General features: G+C 45.0%; 3 protein-coding genes across 4 annotated transcripts in view; 2 read left to right on the top strand and 1 right to left on the bottom strand.

The window, feature by feature from the left end:
* Positions 1-23,395, top strand: part of LOC135498609 (uncharacterized) — a 57,249-nt gene that overhangs the window by 20,783 nt on the left and 13,071 nt on the right. Inside the window, exon 11 of one of the 2 annotated variants that reach the window (XR_010449112.1) lies at positions 20,841-20,898. The exons of the other annotated variant lie outside the window; for it this stretch is intronic. The gene's annotated coding sequence lies outside the window, so the exon portion shown is untranslated. Of the gene's footprint in view, positions 1-20,840; positions 20,899-23,395 lie in introns of those variants that run through there. 2 annotated transcript variants of the gene reach the window in all.
* On the bottom strand, positions 11,322-11,786 carry LOC135498684 (uncharacterized). Its single transcript, XM_064789067.1, has one exon. The coding sequence runs from the start codon at positions 11,784-11,786 to the stop codon at positions 11,322-11,324; it is 465 nt and encodes a 154-aa protein (XP_064645137.1).
* Positions 16,605-17,243, top strand: LOC135498683 (putative nuclease HARBI1). Its single transcript, XM_064789066.1, has one exon. It carries the CDS (start codon positions 16,605-16,607, stop codon positions 17,241-17,243), a length of 639 nt encoding a protein of 212 aa, XP_064645136.1.

Genomic DNA, 23,395 nt, shown 5'->3' with positions numbered 1-23,395 from the left:
AAAAACCTTAAAAATGCGATTATTCCTTAACTTCTTGCCCGATTGCCACCAATTTGATATCATGGGTACATCTAACCACCATACAGTATATGTCACACAGGTTTATAATTTGACCTTCTTGTCAAGGTCACAGAGGTCAAATGGCGTAAATTCGCCGTCAGGCCGTAACTATGGCACGTTTCTTAACAGCAATGACTATTGATCACAAATTAAGTACACATGTACCCCTTGGTCAGGTGATCTTAGGTACCGAAGTTTGGTGCAATCTGATTTGCCGTTTGGCCTCCAGGGAGGGGGCCAAATCCTAAATTCTTCAAAATGCCATTATTCCTAGCAATGACTTGCCCGATTGGCACCAATTTTATATCATAGGTACATCTAATTCTAACAACCATTCAATGTGTCACCCGGGTCTTCTTTGATTTGACCTACTTTTCAAGGTCACAGAGGTCGAATGTACTGTAAATTGGCCATTTTGGGGAAATCGTAATTGCTTGGACCTACATCAAACCTAACACTACATGACACAATACCATGCTCTTTATCCATCTTTCCTCCACATGAGGTGAGCACAATGGCCCTGGCCATTTCATTTTAACTTTAACATCAATTAACATCAATTATTTAAACTAGAACATCATGTAGAAGTGGCCTAAGGACGGTTTTCTCTTGTTTCAGATCATTTTTCGATGAATTAGGGCCCAAAATAATATTTGACTCAAAAAATATTCTTATCCCATAGTCAATGTAGCAAGAGTCAAGTTCTGTGTTTTCACACATGATATGCCTTGTAGCAGTTCCTACCATTTGTGAAGCAAAGATTTACACCACACTTTTCACAGCCAGTGTCTGTTCTGTTATCAGTGCACACCTTGCAACGTCCACGCTTCTCCGTTTTTTCGGGCCAATGTTCGATCCGGTCTCTTCTTACAGCCTCTGTTGCAGCAGGGCGGTGCTTCTTTTGAGGGACAGGTGTCGGTGAAGCAACCGCATTTTTTGACAGATGACCTCTTGGCACGGCAGTGTTGACCAGGACAAGACTGCTAGCAATATCTGCCTGGAAACACCTCTGGTTCAGTGCCTTCTGCTTCAGGGATTTGCAAGCTCGGCGATATACCATCCAACCGTTTACGACTGCAAGTGTAACAGTCTGCCAGAACAGGTACAGGTACCATCTACGAGACCTCATGTGGTACCTATAGCGAGAAACACATGTAGCGTTTTTAACGTTGCACTTTCAACATTAGGGCCGACTACAAAAATGTTTTGGGTTCGAACACAAGAAAATGAAATGATATAACTTATAATATGGTTTATTTGATAACGGAATATTCCAGATGTATATATAGACGATGGTTACACATATTTCTTATATGAGCGACGAATACAGATACCATTCAACGTTACGACGTACGATAGATACAGTACAGAGACTGGGACCACGGATTTGGTTTCGTTTGACGAGAGTTCCCACCAACACTGGTTTTCTAAAACTCTTTCGCCCAATGTGAATCCCAGCTTTTATATCGCAAGGGAGCACCCCAGTTTGACAATTGAGACAAACGACGTATCGTAAAGACAACAATCTATATAGACGACGTATCGCACCCAGCGTGCCTTTTACGTAAAATTGTACGTTAACAACGTCACGACGTTACCACGAGCGAAACCCCTCTCTTTTTGAAGAAAGTCAAACGACGTTACTTCTTTTTCTCGCGCCAACGCAACAATGGTTTTCAATCAACTCCCCGTGTCAATCAGGTGACGTCACATCTCACGCGCATTTGGATTGGTCGAGATACATCGCGTCAATAACAGTTAATTTTTACCAAGAAGGAAACCGTAAACAATGGATAAACTGACGAAATACCGCACCACTGACTGATAACAGTTCCAAATATCATAAGGATATCAACATTAAGGTAGTACTTTATCACCTCATACAGGTTTTGATCGATGTTATTAAACTTTATGCACGATATAACCGATCGTAAAACGTAGCCCAAAACCTCGTGCAATATTTTCCCGGTAAAAGTTACGCCTTTTGACGAAAAACCAATCGAGCTGCCTAAAGAGGTAAATATATTTCGCAAGTCCATAGTTACCCAAAACCTCATAAGATCACATGAAAAATACCCTGACGTCGGTTCACAAGACTAAAAGTCACATACGATGTGTATAATTTTGACATTTAGAAGTTGACGAGACATCGTCGACAACTTGAAGAAAGTGAGACGGTATGACGTCATCACCAAACGACAAGTGACGGATTCGCCTTAACTTCTTTAAAATAAATATCATGGAAGCTAATTAAAAGTAATTATTGTGCCAAAAGCCGAGTGTAAAGATGTATTGACCTAAAGTCGAAAACCGCACGTATTTTAAATGCGCCGTTTTGGAATGACGAACTTTTGAAAAAGGACCGTCAACTTGACTCAGGTCCCAGGTCATTGACCCGTAGTGTAAAATACACAGTAAACAAAGATTTGTACAGCTTCCATAATGCACTTAAATTTTACCAGACGTCAAAGAATTTTAAAATAGCTCGAATAAAATTGGTATAGACACAGATAGATTTAAAAAGATGACTTAGAAAAAGGGACCAGATAATTACCTGGTATTTTGACTGGTTAGAATCCATGTTGACACTTTGATAATCTAAATAGTATAATTTTTAAATCTTGATGAAAAATCGTAGAACTGACTTGAACAAATGTATTCCAAGGGATGAAAGTGAGGCTGGACAGGGTTAAAAAGGAAAAAGATGCAGAAAAGGGACCCAAATGACATTATTTTAAATATGGATGGTTAACTCCTAAAATTGACATCCAAGTCAAAACACTTTGTTAAATTAAAGAAACCTTTAAAGGAACGATTTTATAGTGATGCCAAAGGCGAAAAAGGTCAAAATCTCTACACACAGGCATCAATGAGATCTATGCCTCCCATGAACTTGTTGTATTCAGCAATGATCAGCGGGCATTCGATCTGCAGGAATTTCTGCTCGGACTTACCCCATCTTCGGCACGTGTCAGTCGGCTCCAGAGTAGCGTAGGATGAAATCAGTGTCACGACCTTATTGTCATACCATCAGACGATGACAATGTTGGATGAGTCCTTCTCCACCCTGCTCACCATTGAGCCACGGCCTTTCTTTTCCATTACTTTCTCGGTTGGCAAATCACAGCCAGCTAGGCGGTTTGAACAAATGGTACCAACAAATAGAATTCCATCCTCGAGTAGTTTCTGTACCAATCTTGCAGAAGAGAAGAGATTGTCCGCAAATACTTCGTAATTTTCGTCTGACGGGACAGTTTTGCAAAGTTTCATAACAACGTCACCACCCATATCAAGCTCGGATTTGTCGTTTGCATTTTTCCCTGCTGCGCCTTGGTAGATGTCGAAGTCGTTAAGGATCCCGGAGGCTGAGGATCGACACCAAATTTTGAAACCCCAAGGATTCGGCTTGCCTCTCACACACTGACGTATTGGGCTATGCCTGCCCTTGAAGGGTACCTTTTGTTCATCGATGCTGTTGTGCTCTTCTGGAATGATCTTTCTGCATTTTCTCTGAAGTAATCCATCCATGGACGGATTTTCCACAGTTTGTCTTTCTTGGTTTCATCGGTAACTCTATTGTTGTCGACGATATGCAAGCAAGTCAACAGTAGTTGAAACCGGTTTCGACTCATGCCACAGTCAGCTACAGCGGAAAATCGCCTGGTATTTTCCCAGTAGGCTCGGTTTCCCAACATCTTGCACAAGCCCATTCGCAGGATCATTCCTATCAGTATTTCTATTTCTTTGACTGTAGTATTCACACTACGGCCAGTTTTTTCTGTGCTGTGACGATTCGTTTCCTCAACCAGCATTTCAAGCATTTCATTAGTAATGAAATACTGAAAATATTCATACGGTTGGGGTATATCGTAATCAGCAGGGTACCTGACCAATGTACCATTGAAGGAACTGTCCGGTGGGTCAAATGATTTGTCTTCCCATTCCATACGAGGAGCTTTTTGTCACTTCTGCCGCTTTTTCTTGGTCCCCGCGAGAGTTGCCAGGGGAATATCATCATCTGTGCTGAACCCATCATCCGTGTCATCAATGTTGTCATTCTGTGTTGCAATAGCGTCGCCCGACTGTTGGTCACCTGAGTCCTCTTGATCAATTCTTGGGTTGTTCGTAGGATCTTCGTCGTCCGGTACATCATCCTCATCTTCACACCCTTCAAACTCACTGTCATCACCATCGATTGCCAGTAGGACATCCCTGACTGTAAGCCTATGATCTGCCATTCTGAAAAAAATAAGAAAATGTTACAGACATGCCACTTATATGCAGAAAACAATAATACTTTTGATCCTTCACATTGCCTGTCAATTTTCGTCTTGGTGCTCTACTGACCCAATGAGACACCCGTGTCACATAAGTTATACTATGACTTAGTGACTTTCTGACCCGATGTGACACCGGTGTCACACTGACTTTCATCAGCCTATAACGGTATATAACAGCAAGTTTTCATTATAAAAGCCTTATCTATGTGTTCTCTGATCTTTAATTGTGATCTACAACTAGTTATATCAAAGTAAACTCTCCTGTTGACAGAAATATGGACGGATGAAAATAGCGAAAATGACCTGTTCAGTTCATCATGGAGGCTGACATGTTTGTCACATGACCTTGGATTTTCCTAGCAGGGATCAAAGTTCACTTTCTTTACCATGTCGCATTGTTCGACCTTTTGCCATAATCGAAGTCGCATTTTGCAAACCCAAGTCGCAAATATTTTCCCTCCTTTTCGGTATTTTCGCGCCGTTTTTTTTGCGCCTTTTTTCACTACAGAAAAGCCGGCCGATCATCATCAAACTCATCATGCACGGCCTATCTTGCGCTCCTCGCGAGATTGGAATACTCACTTGAGTTGTAAAGTGCCAATAGAAGAGTGCAACGGGTATCAAAACCACGACTCACTACGGCCGCGAACGCTCACCATAGCCTATAGCCATGTACTGGTCTATACGCAGACGACCTGTGCCCTAGATACCTCATCGACAATTAGACCTCGTTTCCCGTTTGTTACAATCCAGTCGAGTGGTAGCGCCGATGCTCTATTGATCGAGATCGTGGGAACAAGGTTTAAGCGGCGGTAATATCCAGACCAATGAAATGACCAGAAATGGCGCATAAATTATCATTCATCAGCACAATCTCTCACTTCGCCGCTAGGTTTCTCCACTTGTTCCATGAGCTATTTTTAACCAGTTACCAAGAGATCTACGATAGGATAGGATATCTGTGGAGGAATTATACCGTCTTTAGGCTTATAATTCCTCCACGGGGCACTCAATCGACCATTTACAGGAGGACAACGATGTGACGACACTCAACTCACCAGACAACCTATCAGACGACTGGTTCTCGTCTTATCTCCTACTGAGGTGTTTCTGCATGCAGTATGAAAAGATGGGGGAAGTCTTGGGTTCAAACTCCGATGCACGATCGGCGTCCGCGATTTGTATTGTTAGTTTCAACGTCAGTGGGGTAGTTTAATACCAATTGCGGATTCCGATGGTCGCACGTCGGAGTATGACTGTATGAACTAGGTTTTATTAAATCACTCAACCTCTCCTGACCGTGCCATGACGTGTATCCGTTCCGCACTGAGCTCTGCGTTGGAGATTGCCTACAGTATCACCAGCTGCCTATCACCAACACTGTTAGGTAAGTGTTGTAATATCATATCATGGTAAAAAAACGCATCACTTTGAGTTTCATTTAGTTAGTACTGTGAAGACTCGGCTCTTTCGTCGACTTCTATGTTGAATTGACAAGGAAGCTCACCTTTCTAATTGAATGGACCCACTTTATTGACACTGACACACTACTCTCAACACGCCACTTGTCCAATCTCCAGAATTCCAGGAATGATGCAGTGACCAAGGACTACCGGCTGGTGGCGCCTCCCCACCGAAGCGGAGCGCACTAAGGAGCCCCGGATCACTACACCATCCCCACCAAAATTTTTCAAACCCACTTGGTTTGAACACAATTTAAAATTACAAAAAAATAGATGGTTATATGTGCCAGAATTCAGCAGTAGTCAAATCGAACATAAACCAAAAAAGATACAAAAATAATGCTATATATACGATTCAAAGGCACTGTCCCGCATGTATCCACATGAATAAGGATGAACAAACAAAATGATACAAAGTCCAAATACAAGAACACAGGTTGGTGGCACTAAATGCACAGTTCGGTGACGAACCACTCGAGCTCGAGCTCGAGGTTGAAACACCTCCAAGACCCAGCGCAGATCTTCAGCGCGCTGCCCTGAATAGGCAAGAGGAAACGGGCTGGTTGTTGGCTTCAGTTTTGAAAACATAGAATCCGCGAGCAGGAGAATCAGGCGACGGTGGACCTGCTCGAATTCCCTCAGCTTGTTGGTTATCTTTACAGCGTGCTGGTGGAAGTCCTCCCGCTCGGGTGGCCCGACCTTCAAAATCCGCAGGAACCACTGTATGTCTTCCAGCATCTGGTCCAACTCCTCTCGGCGGATCCTCCAATTCGGCTTCATAGCAAGCTCAAAACTCCTGGCAGAGTGTATCAGGGCTGACGTCAACGCTGTACAATGGCTGAACATGAACGTGTTGCAACACGTCACTAACTCAGTCCCGAGACTTGCCGGGAATCTGGTCCCTGTCTTTAAGGCGCCTGACCATGGCGCTATACACCACCTTCGACAGCCTCTTCTTGGCAGCCTTTAACTCTGTGGGCATAGATGTACCTAACAAATTACTAGTATTCCTATGCTCTTGTTTCTCTTAAGGCCCGCCTTTTCTTGAGCCACTGCTCCTTCTTCCGAGCGATTCGGCCCTTCTCGGCTAGATGGTTTATGCAGGAGCAGAACCCAATGAAAAGCCGGAACCTGGCTGGTCGCTTTATATTTCCTCGAGGGTGGAACCTTTTGCGTGGAGGTGCGTCCTCCGAAATGTTTCTCTCCGACTGGCTGGTGCTCGATCTGTCACTCAAACTTTCATGGTTCACCAGAGCGGTTACCTCTTCTGATGATACCAGAGCGGTTTCATCAGGAACTTCAAGATTCTGAGTGACAATCGCTAGCTCCTTTGGCAACTCTACAACCTCCTCGGGTGTTCCTTCTGGGCAGCTGGAGTTTGGTCCCCAGAATCCCCGCTTCCTATGGCTGGCCTGGCATTAGGTTGCAGGTCCACATCGTTAACGATCAGGTTATTGTCATTCTGAGGATCTTCAGTACGTGGGTAATATACCTTAAGATTGTTAAGGTGGACAACCTTTTGGCGCCGGTTACGGCCCTGGGTACGACGGATCCTGTAGTTCACCTCAGACAACCGGTCAATTATCCCAAATGGACTGTCCCACCGCCTGTGAAACTTTGATACCTGCTCCGGCTTTACATGGTGGTTACGTAGAACGACCACCTGGCTAAAAGGTAGTGGACCTGACCTTTTGATCATACTGCACCCGCTGCCGTCGCTGGGCCAAGCTCAGGTTTTCCCTTGCCCTCCTGAATGCGTGGTCTAATCGCCGTCTTAGATTGGCCACATGGTTGGCAGACTCAGTTGGTGTTTCCTCAGGTGCACCGATCACCAAGTCCATTGGGATTGTCATCTCCTCCCCAAAGGTCATACAATGCGGAGTGTCCTGTGTGGATGCCTGAATGCTGCTGCAGAAAGCCATCAGAGTTGCGGGAAGATGGTCGTCCCAATCCAACCCCTCCTGGTCAACAACCGTCATTAACATGTCCTTGAGGGTCCCATTAAAATTCTCTACCTGCCCATTACATTGGGGGTGATATGCAGTAGTTCGGCTCTTGTGAACTTGGAGCAATTTGCAGACCTCCTTGAAGACCTTGGACTTGAAATTGGTCCCCTGATCAGTGTGTAAATTCTCTGGGGCTCCGAAACTGCAGATATAGTCATTTACCAGCACCTTGGCACAGGTCACTGGTTTTTGGTTACGAAGGGCCCAAGCTTCCGGCCACTTGGTAAACGCGTCCTGGGCCACCAAGATGTAACGGTGTCCTTACCGAGAGGGTGGATTTATGGGGCGAATGATGTTGATGTGGAAACGTTGGTTTCGGCGTCCGGCAGGGATGCTCTTCAACGGGGCTGGATTCCTCTTGCCCCCTTTGCATTTCTGGCATACATCACAGGACCTGATGAAGTCGATTGTATGACGCTTCAAACCGGGGCGCCAGCAGCGCTGTTTGATCTTGCCCAAGGACTTGGCTACTCCTAAGTGAGCACCCGCGAAACCTTCATGAACCTCAGCCAGGATCGGCTGAATAAGGGACATAGGCAAGACCAACCGCAACCGGGTGTCGTTGTCCCCATGCGCCGTACAATAAAGAATTCCATCTTTCATCCTAAGATTTTGGTGTTGCGCCCACACGGCCCTCTCTGTCCGACCACAAGCTTTCAACACCTCTTCAGATGGCTCCTCCGTGGTCTCAGCCACATGGCTGTGCACCCTCTGGATATCTGGGTCATCCTTTTGTGCCTGTCGAATCTCTTCTTTGGTCAACTTGAACTCTGGTAACTTGGGGCCAGCATTGGTGGAGGACCGTATGACATTGATAGAAGGGACATGTGGTTTGCCGTCAGTTGGCCCACAGGTCGGACAGTCTCCATGTTGCCTCATTCGTTTCGGTCGCCTTGACAGAGCGTCTGCATTACCGTGCCTAGTACCAGAGCGGTGTTCTATGACATAGTCGAATTCAGCCAACCTTTCGAGCCAACGGGCCACCTGACCAGATGGTTCCTTAAAATTCAAAAGCCACTTGACAGCCATGTTATCGGTTCTCACCAGGAATTGCTTGCCTAGCAAGAAATACCGAAAATGTTCACAAAAAGTTACTAAGGCCAGCATTTCCTTCCGGGTGGTGCAATAGTTGTTCTCGCCGCCTTGGAATGACTTACTCCCGTAACCAATCACCTTCTCCGAGCCATCCGGTTGCTTCTGGGAAAGGACCACACCCATTGCGAAGTCACTGGCATCTGTGTTCAGTCCGAACTCCCCGGCTTCCGCGGTGAAATCTGGATATGCCAGGACTGGTGCCGACACCAATTTTTCCTTTAACAGCTGAAATGACTTCTCACAATCTTCCGCCCAGACGAAGGCCTCTTCCTTCCGGGTCAGCCGGTGCAATGGTGTCGCAATCCTTGCAAAGTCTGGAACAAACCGCTGGTAATATGTAGCCAGTCCCATAAAAGAACGCACATCAGACACATTCAAAGGGGTTGGCCATTCGGCTACTTTGCTGATCTTCTCTGGGTCTGTGGAAATGCCTTCCTGACTAACTACATGTCCGAGGAACTTCACTACATTCCAGAAGAGCTTACACTTACTAGGCTTGAGCTTGAGGTTGGCAGCGCGAAGACGAGTGAAAACCTTATCCAGCTGGTCAATGTGCTCTTCGAATGTCGCTGTATGTAGAATGATATCATCCAGGTACACTAAACAGAAATCAAGATCGCCGAGGACCGCGTTCATAAGCCGCGTGAAGGTCACTTGGGCCTCGTCAACCCAAATGGCATCGCCTTCCATTCAAATTGCTGAACTCCTGAGACGAATGATGTCTTGGCTTGGTCCTCGGGTGAAACGCCCACTTGCCAGTACCCACTGGCACAATCAAGACAGGAGAAATGCACTGATCCTGACAATTGATTAAGGGTTTCATCGATCCGCGGCAGGGGCTGTGCAGACTTCACTGTGCAGGAGTTGAGGCGTCGATAGTCTACGCAGAGACGATATGTCCCATCATGCTTCTTGGCGAAAACAATAGGAGAACCCCAAGGGCTCTGTGACTTGTTGATCAGATCCCGCTCCAGAAGCTCCTCTATGGTCTTGTCCACGAAATGTTGCTGATGTGGTGGCACTCGACGGGGTCTCTGCTTCACTGGCTCTGCATTGCCAGTGTCGATTCGGTGTTGTTCAATTGTTGTTTGGCCTAGGTCAAAATCACCCATAGAGAAGACATATTGATGTTTTGCTGTCAGGTTGACTACGTTTTCCCTTTGAGTCTCATCAGAATCCAACTGCTCAATTTCCAACTTTTTCAAAAGCTCCTCCAACCTGGCTTCATCTGGTACCTGATCACACTCCTGGACCGGGACTTGGTCCGCCAGTTGAGCTGACTGAATGGAAGCGACGCTCGGGAAAGGTTGCCTCGGTGGACTGGTGGTCAACTCCTTGGTGGAACCCTCTCCACCCCTGGTGGTTTGTGGTCCTGCCGAGTCCGGCGGGTTTGCCTGGGAGGCTGGTATCTTTTCCCTAGTGCTTGCGACATTGTTTAAAGTCCTCTGTCAAGGTCAACTGTTCCACTGGATGGAACCACCCTAAAGTCTGATTCGTTCTTATGTAGAGTGGTTTTGTGGAGAAGTTTGCCACCTTCACAGGTACCCGTCCATGCTCAGTGGAGACAACGGTCCTCCCGGTAATGAACTTCTGCTTCCTCTTCCCAGGCTCAATGATTCCAGGTGTCGAGTGTACTTCAGCCGTTGATTTTGCCATCCGTCCAGGTAGAATCATCTCAGTGTTCGCTGGGATCTTCACACCCCTCCCCAAAAGGACCCGGCATACCTTAGCTTCAGCTTGCTGGTGTCGTAATGGCACTTGATGGTCCCCTACTGTAAGAGTTGATGTCTCATAGTTAATGGTACAGCCATGCTTGGTAAAGAAGTCACTGCCAAGGAGGCAGCTGACTGTCAGGTCTTCGACAACCACCACCAGATGATCAACACACTGTGACCCCAACTCCAGGGCTAATGTGGTGGCCCCGAGTATCTTGAGATCCTGGCCCGAGGCCGATTGTAGGCTTCCGTCAACCTCCTCAAGAACTACATCCATTGACGGTATACACTGGTGCCACAATTTCGAGCTAATCAGGGTCAGTGCAGGGTCAGTCCAGCAGAATAGGGGTAGGTACATCGCCCACTTTACCAGTGACATAAACACTGCTGTCTTGAAATTTGACTTGACCAATAGACATAGGCCTGATGTTGTTAGCGGTGTGCTTTTTAGGTGGATTAAAATCAGGTGCGTTAGGGTTGGAGGTCCAAATCGAAGGGGGTGGTGTCACGTTTTCCTCGGGTTGCGCCACCTTTATTGATGTAACTTGGGTGGCCTTTTCTCTCGGGGTATCAACAAGAACCATCATACTTGCATCGGGGGAATGTAACCTGGTGGCTCCAGAGCAGTGCCAGTCCCCAAGGTAAACAGAGCATTTCCTTGGGGGGCAGGTTGAACATCCCCCTGCCAAACATAAACTGGGGCTACTGACGCCGACTGGGGGTCTGTCCGCCCCGTGACGACCCCGACTGGGAGTTTTCCGGCATCTGGGGGCATGATGGCGATGTGTGTCCTAACTCACCACAAGTATAGCACTTGATAGATGGACACTCCCGAGCACGATGTCCAAACTCTTTGCAGTTCCAGCAGGAGCCATCCCCGCGCCCCCTCCCGGCATTTCTTGAACTCCCACTCGCTGATGACGTCTCCAGATCCTTTATCCGGGTATCCGTTTTCTTCAGTATGTCCAACACCTGGCTGAGGTCTGAGTCTGTCTTTGGTGTTGAGCCAGTTCCATTTGATGCAGGAGTGGCGCTTGCGACCTTGACCTTGATATTTGTTGAGGTGCCACTTGACGCTGAGCGAGCCCCCTGCTGTAGGAGCAATTTAGCTGTTTCCAATTGCCTGATTCTCTTTATGGCATCCTCCAGGGTCCGAGGCGAGCTCATGAGAAGTTGTTGTTTAACCACCTCTTCAGCCCACTTCAGGTCACTTGAGGTGACTGAGTAGCACTGGCTATCACTGAAGGTGTTTCTGACAAAAACGACATAGGGTGTCCCTGATGAATCTCTTGGGACCTTGGGGTGCTAGTCGTCATTACTGCCGGCCTCTCTCCAGCAGAGGTCACTTGACTTTGCTGTGTGTTGTCTATCGCTCTGTTGGTTGGCCTAACAGCAGCCACAGGGGGTCTATTGTCCCTCATACTGGATGCCACACCGGAATCAGGCGTAACTGATGGCATGTAGTCCAGTGTCCTAGCACCACCACCCCGAGACATAGCCCTACGAGGAGGGTTTAGCCCTGCTGGGACCTTACGATACGGGTTAAGACCAGCCGGGGCCATTGGTGGCCCAGTTGGCCGCGGCTGGCTCAAATGTGTGCCTGCTGCTGTACTCTGTGCTGGCTTCCTGCCCTCACCATCAATCCCCACAGTCAAATTAGTGGCCATTACTTTCCTCTATATTTTACACTTATATTTTCTGTAAATTATATTATTAAACACAGCAACACCAGTTGTTTATCCTAAAATATTGATCGGTGTCAAAGAGCGTGTACCTGGATTATGCTTTCATAGCGATAACACAATCCCCCCACCAACAAACAGTCCACATTAATTATTACAAAATAGAAATCACCAGCTTGAGCCAACCCAGTGCATTGTAGTGTTGCTGCTATTTGATCACCATTCACAGAGCGTGTGTGTATTGGCTATGCATGTACAGAGCGTTAGCACGCCAACCCTACAACAACATGTACTGGATGAGCGAGACTAGTCGGCCTCAAAAGTTCATCTAATCCATGACAACCACAAATAATCGATCAAAACGCCACTTCAGTATGCTTCATTCTCTAATAGACGATGGTTCTGCCCAACCAAAACAACGTTAGACACAAAAATTGGGCAAATTTGACAACGTCTACAGTCAGTTGGCCGCGGCCCCATTTCCGCGTAATTCTCTCTGCGCTATGACGTCACTGCATATCATTACGAGCTCATTATCGCGTACATTTAGGCGTGAAAAATATGAAGTCGGAAATCGATCCTAAACTTGCCAAAATCTTTCTGAATGACATGTAAACGGAACATATTATTCTAGATGAAACATTAATTGGTAGTTTCATTAAGAAAAAAGTGTAAAAAGTCCTGAGGTTTGCTGTTTACGTGACTTTGAACAGCTGTCGTCGCCCGAAAATTTGCAATTTTTTCACGTAATTTTGTTGAATAAATGCACCTAACTCATCAAAAACATCGCGCGTGCTCAGAAGTAATGACTGATATTTATTGTTATATGTATCTTTGACTGAATAACACGGTAGTAAAAATGATTATTTCTGCCGCACGGCTAGAAAATACGTTTAAGTTGCCTCTGATTTTTGTCAGAAAATGTTGCAGCCGGATTTAGGTTCCGACCACACCCGAAGTTGAGCCGAAGAGGCCCGAACACTAGGATCGCCACCATCGCTACAAAACGTGTTCTAGAATACCGATTATGAAAACTTGTCCAATAGCCCATCCTGCCGTCCCATCCCTCCTTTCATGAGACCACCATTGCCCAAATTTAATGACAAAATGATGCAAAGAAGAAACTTAACATTAAAGATAACTAATCCTCTCTTCTGCATCTTGAAACTCTTTAACAGTGAAACGCTAACATTGAAACAAGAACACCAATAACAACAGACAGTCAATTGTTGAAGGGTGTAAAACACAATGCCAAATTCAAATTCTTGCAAGTGGTGCTGTTGAACTTTTCAAGTGGAAGGAATCAAACTTATTTTCATTCGTGACGTTATTTGCTAATGATTGTTTACACCATTCAACAGCTTGACATGTTCATCAAACCCGATTGACTGGAGAAGTGAAAGTATTAGCTGAAAGATAAAGCAGATTTTTCCTGAATGACAACAGCCTGGATGTACAATTACAACAGTCAAATTGATGACAAACTTCAAGTTAAACCAATCACAATCTTGCAGGAAGATGTCCTGTAATAGGTTAAGTTTACACCTTTAACACTGGCATTGGTCATGCTGCTCAAATTACATACTTTATCAGCTTTTTGGTATTATCTTTTACTGATACAGCAACTCTAAAAATGAGATGATGGCAAGTTCTGTGCGCGATGTCTGGCACAAAATAACACTTGTGGGGGTACTGATGAGGCTATTCCCGGCTTTATAAGCATCATTGATGGCTTGGAAGCCCGTTCAGACCCAGGCCAGGGTCAGGGAAAATAAACTATCCATCCAAAGGTCGTCCAAAATTACCAGACAATGCCTGTTATTGAGCCATGTCACCTAGTAGGCCCTGGTGTTTTGGACCGTGAAAATCCACATTGTAACGTGTATATGATTTCTTTTCCTGAACTATGGCAGCCTTTTACAGGCAAATCTGGCAAAAAAGTGCCTAAACATAGGCAACTAAAATTACCAAACAAACAAAAGATATATCATTATGAGAAAGTTTATTTTCACAGAGGATATACAGAGAAATTTCTGAAGAATCAGCCGGATTGCCCAACAGTAGTAGTAGACATCTCAGTCACCTGGATCTTTTCGGAAGTGAAGCATCATGGCGCATGCTTTACTGTTTGAGCACATCCACACAAATCGATAGTATTCCTGGTCAATATCAATGACGATATGGTGGAACACATGACATACCTTCAGTCTCATAACATAACAATAACATAACACTCACTCAGTCACTGTCGCTCTGACATTTCTGACGACTATTCTACCAGTAGCTTTATCAAAAGGCTCAAAATCATCTGGTCATTTGGCCACAAGTTGTAGAAATTATAGTCAGACTAAGCATATTCATCAACAGAACTCAAGCAGGCTACCATCATGCCATTCTCACTTTTAACCACAATTTTTTTGAGACACGCTGTGCATTAAAATGTTTTTACAATATCGCGTTGTGCACGCAATTGCCGCGAAAAACGGCTTGATTAACATCACGTGATCCAAAACGTCATAAATATTAATGAGATTTCTTCGCAAAATCACCAAATTAAGTGCCAAAAAAGAAATATTTAGGAAACCGGGTGCTCAAATGTTTTAAAAGATATGAATTCATTTAGGATTGGTCAACCACTTCGCAAAAAATCAATTTACCAAATATCGCCGCAAAGCTGGAAAATATCTTTGAGTGAGGTATGTTCAGCGAAGATTGCGAAAATATCATATTTCGAAAAATTGATCAAACTCGGTTGATTTTGCTTGGAATTTGATGAAATAAACACCAATTTTTTCTTTCAATAACTAACAATTTCGCCATCTTTGATCAATCGCTCTCCCCGAACAGTCGTGCATGCTACAGAGGTTTTAGTCTCTGCCACAAATATGGCGCGAATTAGTATCAAATTTTTACCGATAGGTGACAGTAGCAGCGCAACGCAGAGAGAAACGCTCTTTTGGCGCTGCGAACGGCGGCGCGGCCAACTGACTGTCTATCAGGGGGCGTATCAGCGTTGCTCAAGACTACACCAAATTTTTCAGCATCAACGGGAACACGGCTCACAAACCACTCCAATATCTCGGGCATGTGTTCGTAATAATCGGTTAAGCTGTCACCAGTGTGAAGACTCGGCTCTTCCGTCGACTGCTATGTTGAATTGACAAGGAAGCTCACCTTTCTAATTGAATGGACCCACTTTATTGACACTGACACACTACTCTCAACACGCCACTTGTCCAATCTCCAGAATTCCAGGAATGATGCAGTGACCAAGGACTACCGGCTGGTGGCGCCACCCCACCGAAGCGGATCGCACTAAGGAGCCCCGGATCACTACACCACCCTACATCAAACATGCAGTATACTTATTCGTTTATTCATAAACTTAACATTTAGTTCTGAAAATGACAATTAGTTTGCATGTTTTAATGTACATGAATGAATATTACTTTATATCAACAACCCACTCCGGTTCTACATGTGGCTTCATACTCCAGCCTGAGGACAAGTCCAAGGATAGAGTGATGGAGAGTGAGCATGAGGTGGAAGGTTCCTCTACTCGTCGACGTCATCTACTTCCTCCACGCAAATTATTGAAGATGGCCACTCCCGGTATGTTGCTGGTCTCCTTGGCTTGGATCCCGCAGCCAGCCAGGCGCCTATATCATAAAGCCTAATATTGTTCCATTAGGGCTAATGGCATCTTAATGAGGGTCACTTTACGAGCAGGGCATATCAAGAAGGTGCTTTTAAAATATCTAGGTTAATGGTAACATTAAGCAGCGTTTCGGGTAGTGCTTTTATCCTGGTTTTTACTAATAGGGCAGCCACAAATCTAATGGAAGGTTGGAGTACCTTTAGTCGGTCATTTGGCTGCCGGAGTTCCGACAGGAGTAGAGACGGAATGTTGCGCTTGATCCCAGGACGTCGGAGGCGGGCAATACATCGAGAAAGATTATTTCGGGATCAATTTAACCCCCTTGATTCAATGCCGGAATACCTTTTCTTGAAGCGGTATCGATTTCCTAAAGCTATTTGTGTTGATATTTGTCGGGATTTAACCAATGATATAAAACATCCTACGGGCAGGAATCAAGCTCTACCAGTGTCACTGCAAGTGTGTGCTGCGCTGCGGTTTTACGCGCACGGTAACAATCAGTCATCCGTTGGCGACATTCACCATATAAGTATCCCAACGGCTGGGAGATGCATTCGTGCGGTGTCCACTGCACTATCCGCCCGCATTAACGAGCATGTGTACTTCGAGAATGATTTGCAAAAGGTGAAGACACTGTTTTACGAGATGGCTAGGTTCCCACGAGTGATTGGCGCTATCGATGGCACGCACTGTCGCATCAAAAAGCCGTCCATTAATGAGAATGTTTATGTAAACCGTAAAGGCTTCCACAGCATCAACGTGATGCTGGTTTGTGACTGGAACATGATCATAAATAACTGTGTGGCAAAATATCCTGGAGGATCGCACGACGCCTTCATACTACACAGCTCCGCTCTGGGCCAAGCATTTGAACGCAACCCACCAAACGGATGGTTGTTGGGGGATTCTGGTTATCCTTCAAAAAGATGGTTGCTGACACCTCTTGCAAATGGAGCTGCTCAATCCATCGAAGAAAGGCGCTACCAAAGGAGGCAGATCAAAGCTAGGAACGTGATTGAGAGGTGCAACGGTGTTTTAAAGCAACGTTTTAGATGCCTGCGTAAGGAAATGCAATATTCCCCTGACAAAGCCTGCTTGATAATTCAAGCTTGCTGTGTTCTCCACAACATCGCAGTCCGAAGCAATATACCAATTGTAGAGGATTCCGATGATTCGGATGATTCCGACAGCGATAGCGATGCCGGAGATGATGATTTTCCTGAAAGGTACCGTGATATGACAGGAAATCAGATACGCCAGGATATCATAGACACTCTCCGCTAATTATCGGACACACGAAGGTTACGCCATGATAAATGACAGTCTTATTGAATAAAATGGCAACTGGTGTTCATCCAGGAAACTTGTTTTATATCTATAATTACATCAGTGACTGTAGAGATGGACTGTCGAGGTGTACGAAATATACAAACGAGGGACAATAAATTCAGTTAATTGTCTTGAACATTTAAAGACTTGGCAGTTTTGAAAGTCCGAGCATCATTTAAACCTTTAAGGGATGGCTATAGGCACCACCATTTTGGCTCATCTTGAAATCTTAGAGCAATTCGAACTCCTTCAAAATGATGTGAATACCAATTTCAAGGATGGGACACAGTTCACTGGAAAACAAAGAACTGCATCCCATCCATGAAATGATGGGAGTTCTAATTGCTCTAAGATTTCAAGTTCTAGCCAAAATGTTGGTGCCTATAGCCAACCCTTAATCACAGCAACAGATGCACAATAAATTCATAAACTAACTTGTGTATTGGCATGACGGTCGTGAAGCGACTAAAACAGAAGACGTATCAACCTGTGGAGAAGCTACTACCCCTAATACCGAGGACGAATCTCCGTACTGTGGGATATAAAATTGATTAAACGGTGTCTTAGACACTTCCAGGGCCAGACGCTGCTCCTCTAATGCCAACCTTTTCTTTTCAACTGCAAGTCTCTCTTTTTCAACTTCCAGCCTTTCCATCTCAATCTTAAGGATTGGATCATTAACGTCTGCCTCACCTTTAGAAGCGAGAGATCGTTTCTCCTTCAAGGGGGGTGCCTTTGAGCAACATGCACTGGGCGATTTCTTTTTTACGGTCGGTACCTCAACAGCCAGCGCTGTGTCATCATCAGATGTATTGTCACACATTGGTCGCTTAAGTTTCGAGGGCCCGAACTGTAAGATGTCACCAGGGGCATTATCAATTCCTGAAAAATTAAAGTTTCTTGTTACTTATACGGGTGCTGCAATTAAGGAATCCTATTGTAGTCAGTGCTCATGTGCCTCGGCATGTTAAATGACTCGGCCATTTTTGCGCATAACTAAATCATTCTTCGGAGGCAGCATGTACCAATACATGTACAATAATAAATTTTGCAATCAATCATGGAACTCAAATTTAACTGTGCACCCAACATCATCCTGTATTCCTGACAGGTTCTGCTTGAATAACAAGTTACGATGAGTGGGAAAAGAAGGATAACTGTCAAATAATGATATGCTTACCTACCGCAGTACATCTCAGGGGGATCAGCAGGGCGATTTTCTTGTCTCGAGCTGAGAAATTATCGATAAGTTCATTTATCTCCACTTCGGCTTTTCCTCCTCCGGTCTTTGTCCGTGCTCCCTTGGCCTTTGACAGTGCAGATGTTAACGCCTTCTTCACCCTCGTCATTTCATTGCTCCACTTTGACTTTATGTTGTCTATGTCCCTATTGTTGCCCTCCACGTTGATGGCGGCATGTAGAGCCTGAAAGCACATAATCAAAGGAACTGTAAAAGTGCATCAATCCAACATGAGCCGCATGATCCAGCATATCTTTCAGGATGACTTTCTTGAAAGCTGTCATTGAAGTTACAATTTTAAACTTATTTGGAAGGGTAGTTGAACTGGCGACAGTATTCGGGACACTATACGGTGCCGGTATATTTTTTTAATGAATTACAAATTAATGGACAACTTTTAAAACAGTGTACTTACATCGTAAAGTCGGTTTTTTTTGTCAAGTGTGTTAGATGGGCAAAATTGGGCAGTCGAAATCGAATAATGCTCGGAATAATATTCAATCAGAATATTCATTTCGACCTCAGTCCAATTCTTCCCTCGTGGTCTCGGCATGTTGTTACAAGTACAACGTCTCGACAGCGACTAGGCACAGGACACAGTTGACAGAGGACAGATGACACACTGGTTCGCTTGAGACCTTTTATAGCTGGCAGAAACTTTACACGTGAAGCTGCATAACAGAGATAAGAGCCTAAACAGATAAACTGATGATTTGGTAACACTTCTTTACTTTGCACTTAATCATCATAACACAATGTGTCAAATGCGACGCGGCGTTCGAACACATTTTAATGTATGCTCAAAGTAGTACACCGTAGAATCTACGGTCCACTAATGTTAATGGAATGGCACGATAAAACCGCTTTATGAAACGATTTAATGGAGTGCCATTACCGTGGACTTAAATCCTTCCATTAAAGTACTATAATGGAACCCAATTAAAAATCTTTATGATATAGGCGCCAGGCTTCCACATCTTTAGCAGGGTCGTAGTCTGCCAGCTCGGGGGCCTCCATGCTGATTCGCATGAGGTCTTCTGTGGTGGACACATCCAGACGGGACCTCACATCACACTTTATTCTCTTCATAGCGCTGAATCCTTGCTCGCATTGCCCGCTGCTGACCGGGATGACCAACATGGGTTCAACGAGATGCAGAACATTCTGAAATGAACAACTCATAAAAAAACAGTTGTTTCATAGAAGGCATAGTGCAGGCCGGGTAAAGGCTAAAAACTAGGGCCGATTGCATAGTACAGGGTGTCCCATGTCAAGAGTATAATTGAATAGAATACCCGTACTCAACTACAACTTTCGTCCTGTGGCACCTTCGATTACCTTAAATTGGTCGTTGTAGGGCTCCTTGGTGAGCAGGGTTTGCCACAGGACAAGGTGGCTCTTATCCCGAAATGTGCCATGTACAAGGGTTTTAAGAGAGGGAGTACTCCTCCTGCACCTCTTCTGTGTCGCCTCCATTCCTAAAAGTAGGAAATGCAACCACCATACACAGTGTAGAGTCCCCTTTTCCTAACTATAAACTGTAGTTTCGGTCCCTGAATTAGGTGGCAACTATATCTTCTTTTATTTAACAAATAAAAGTCAGATCGATGTCATAATGATAGACGTGGTCTCTGGTGCTGCCAGGTACCACACATGGTCGTGCCGGGACATGCCACCATTCCACAGTAAGGCCAATGCCCATGAGTAAGATACCTCTTTAAAACTACATCAAAGAATCCTATCAGGAAGTCAATTGCATCTTCACCATGAGCTGCTAGGTTATCGGGGTCCTCCGGCCAGCTGTCATGATGGAAGGCACTTATGAAAGACCTCACGGCCTTTGAGGCTCCATCAGCGTTGTCGTCATCATTGACGAGGAGGGCAGCAAACCGGCTATTGACTTCTTTTACGGTGACATCGATGGTATCTTTCATAGCCTTCCTGAAGGGCTTGTGGCCAAAGGCATCCTGTGACATCTCGCCTGTCTCCCCATTCAGTTCCAAACCCTTTTAAATCACGCAGGCACAGAAGGAAAGTACTAGCATTATAAGTGATCACTAGGATAGAATTATGTTTATGATATTGTAGGCCTACTAGTATACCAGTGTCGGGGCCCTTTAGGCTTTCACACTTTTGATACTGAGCTTTCCAGCTGAAACAGAATGTGGCTGGGGCACATTGGCTACAAGTACGCATAATGACCTTGGAGAGATTAAGCAGCAGATTTTGGGCCCGACCAGAATTGGTAGTAAACATTACAACGTACAATAACCAATCACTGCCCTTTAACAGTTTAAAGTGTTTGTTTTCAGTTTTTACCTGGTACTTCACTGCGGTATTGTTCTCATCTACCTGCTCCTCAATACTCGAAAGAAACCTCTGAAGGTGACCATTCCTTCGCGGCCGGATCAAAAGGTTTTGCAACTTTGCTAGGGCATCTCTTATCGCAGCGACCGCCTGCTGCAAAATTGTTCTGTTGGACTGGAACAACTTACTGAGGGCTGCGATTATTACGAAAACGTCCCCCAAGAAGTGACAGTAGGCTATGAAGACAACGTCTTTCAATCGTTTCCTGACGAGCTGAAATAAGAACGGGAAGCGACCAGGTTATTATCATATTAGATTTAATCTGTTTTCATCCGCTCCAGTCACCAATAACATAGTATATATATATACTCACCTTGAGCGCCCTTCCTTGTATATCTGTACTTGATTTCTTGTCTGCAGCGAGATTCTCATGATGATAATACGTCGCTGCATACTGCCCAGCTTCGACACCACTGGTGACGAGAAAAACATCTAGTGCTCTGTGCACATGTGGCGCCCACCTGGTACCCTTGACGTTTGGGTTTTCTCGAATGGGCACGCCAAGTTCAGTTCCCAGTTTCTTCAGATCTCTCAAGAACTTCATAGAAAATAGAGAAATAAAACAATTAATCAGGGTACGTTCTATATTGTACTTTATATGTTTTTTATTGAACGATTAATTTGAAAAAAAGTGAGACTACCATCTACAAAACCATCACGACTCATGACATATCATACAATCAGTTATAGACCAATCTGTTTCTTCAAAACATCATCATTATTCTTCTCTCTTCCGCTTCCAGACCAATGCCATTTGGCTTTCTCTTTCCTTCCTTTCCAATTCCTGTTTTTTTTGTCGAGTTCTATTTTCCTCCTTTCGATAGCTATCTCCTCCCGTCGCAATGCCAATTCGTCCCTTTTCTGCTCCACCTCATTTTCGCACTTTTTTTCAAGATAGATGAGCGTGTTATCCTTGGGTTTCTTCCTCATCTTCGGTGAAGCACCAGACTCGGTTGATGGACCCGGCTTTGGTTCATTTTCATCTTCTGTGGATGCTGTAAAAGTTAGAATACGTTTAAATCATGTGTATGTGAAACGAGATTAAGCCTACATACCTATTGCTGTTCTAGTTCCGAATAATGAAAATTGTACACTATTGGCTTGCCGGATTTCTGGCATTTCATATATAGCCTGTTGGATGGGACAGAACAATGAAGAAATGTCTTTTATGGGCAAAATCAGCCACATTCAAACACCAGTGTGTATTACTTGCTGTGGATCAAAACGAACAGGAAGAATTGATATTTTACCTGGTCTTTTTCCCAGGCCCTTTAGTGCGTTCGTTCGAACCTTCTCCGCCTTCGCATTCTGAAAACGTGTAATGGCCAATGTGGAACTCATATCACACACACCTACCTCTGAACAGTGATCAGTCCTACTGCTGAGCTTCGTCGCTTCACTATCACTGAAATAGGGTTATCGTCCTTGGAACGGTATGCAAGCCAATACAGCGTCCAAAAATTACCGTGAGCAGTATAAGGCCTAGTTTATAACAACACCATTCCGCGGACCAGCAAACTATGTCGTAATAGGGTTGAAGAGACTCCATAATGATGCAACCCCTCAAAGACATCAATATAATGTTACCAAATTGGTTATGAGTAAATGCTGTAGTGAAGTCTTCATACGAAATGCGTAAGAGGGCCTATCCTCACAACTACAGGTGATACTGGTCACAGTGGCTCCATGTATCATCCATGTATTTGTCTGGAGCAATATGATCTGGAGCCGATTTTCGGTCGTGGCTCAGCGAATAGCGTATCTACGGTATCAGGGTCAAGGTCACGCCAGAAAAATAGCGTTTGCGTTAGTGTTAGCGTTTGCGGAACGATCTCTTATCCTCTCTATTGCCCTCAAAACTACCAGATACACCAACACGCCTCGCCACAGATAATTACCCAAGACCGATGGGATGAAGAACCATTATGATTAAGTCCTCCAAAGATGAAGTGAAAGTCCCTGCAATCATAGGCCGAACAAGGAGCCTCATGGCCTAGTAGTTTACACTGCTGGCCACCACACAATAAGGCCTGGGTTCGATCCCGGGGAGAACCCAGGATCGTATGTCTGGATGAACCGGCGTGGCTTTCAAGGAACTAAAATTCCTGGCTCTTCACAGTCCTTCGAATGAGACTCAAAACCGAGGTTCCTTGTACCTGGTGTCTATGCCAGGGCAAGCTAAGACCCCACCAAGTGAGAAACATGAGTAGCTTGCGTGGACTCTATCTCTCTCGTCAAAGTCGGACCACTAGGCCAATAAACCCAATTGGCGCCTAACCGTAGTGGCACGCAGGATACGCTCATCCCGCCTTGGAGGAGGATTACTCCTAGGAGAATGACCCCTCCAAGTGCAGAGCGAACGCTGAAGAAGAAGAAGAAATAGGCCTAACCCCTGGGCCGAATCGCCATGCAATGCATCAGCATAGGTTATATAACCTACCCAAGCCCAGTCTAAGCACAATTAATGTCATGGCCATGCTTATGCCCATGCCGAGATGCT

Source organism: Lineus longissimus, chromosome 14, assembly GCF_910592395.1.
Source record: "Lineus longissimus chromosome 14, tnLinLong1.2, whole genome shotgun sequence".
Classification (NCBI taxonomy): Eukaryota; Metazoa; Nemertea; class Pilidiophora; order Heteronemertea; family Lineidae; genus Lineus; species Lineus longissimus.
Note: the sequence above shows the minus strand (reverse complement) of the source record. Positions and strands in the feature narration are given on the sequence as shown.

Coding starts and splice junctions, on each gene's coding strand:
- LOC135498684 (XM_064789067.1), bottom strand. CDS start 11,786: ATGAGCTCGCCTCGGACCCTGGAGGATGCCATAAAGAGAATCAGGCAA.
- LOC135498683 (XM_064789066.1), top strand. CDS start 16,605: ATGGCTAGGTTCCCACGAGTGATTGGCGCTATCGATGGCACGCACTGT.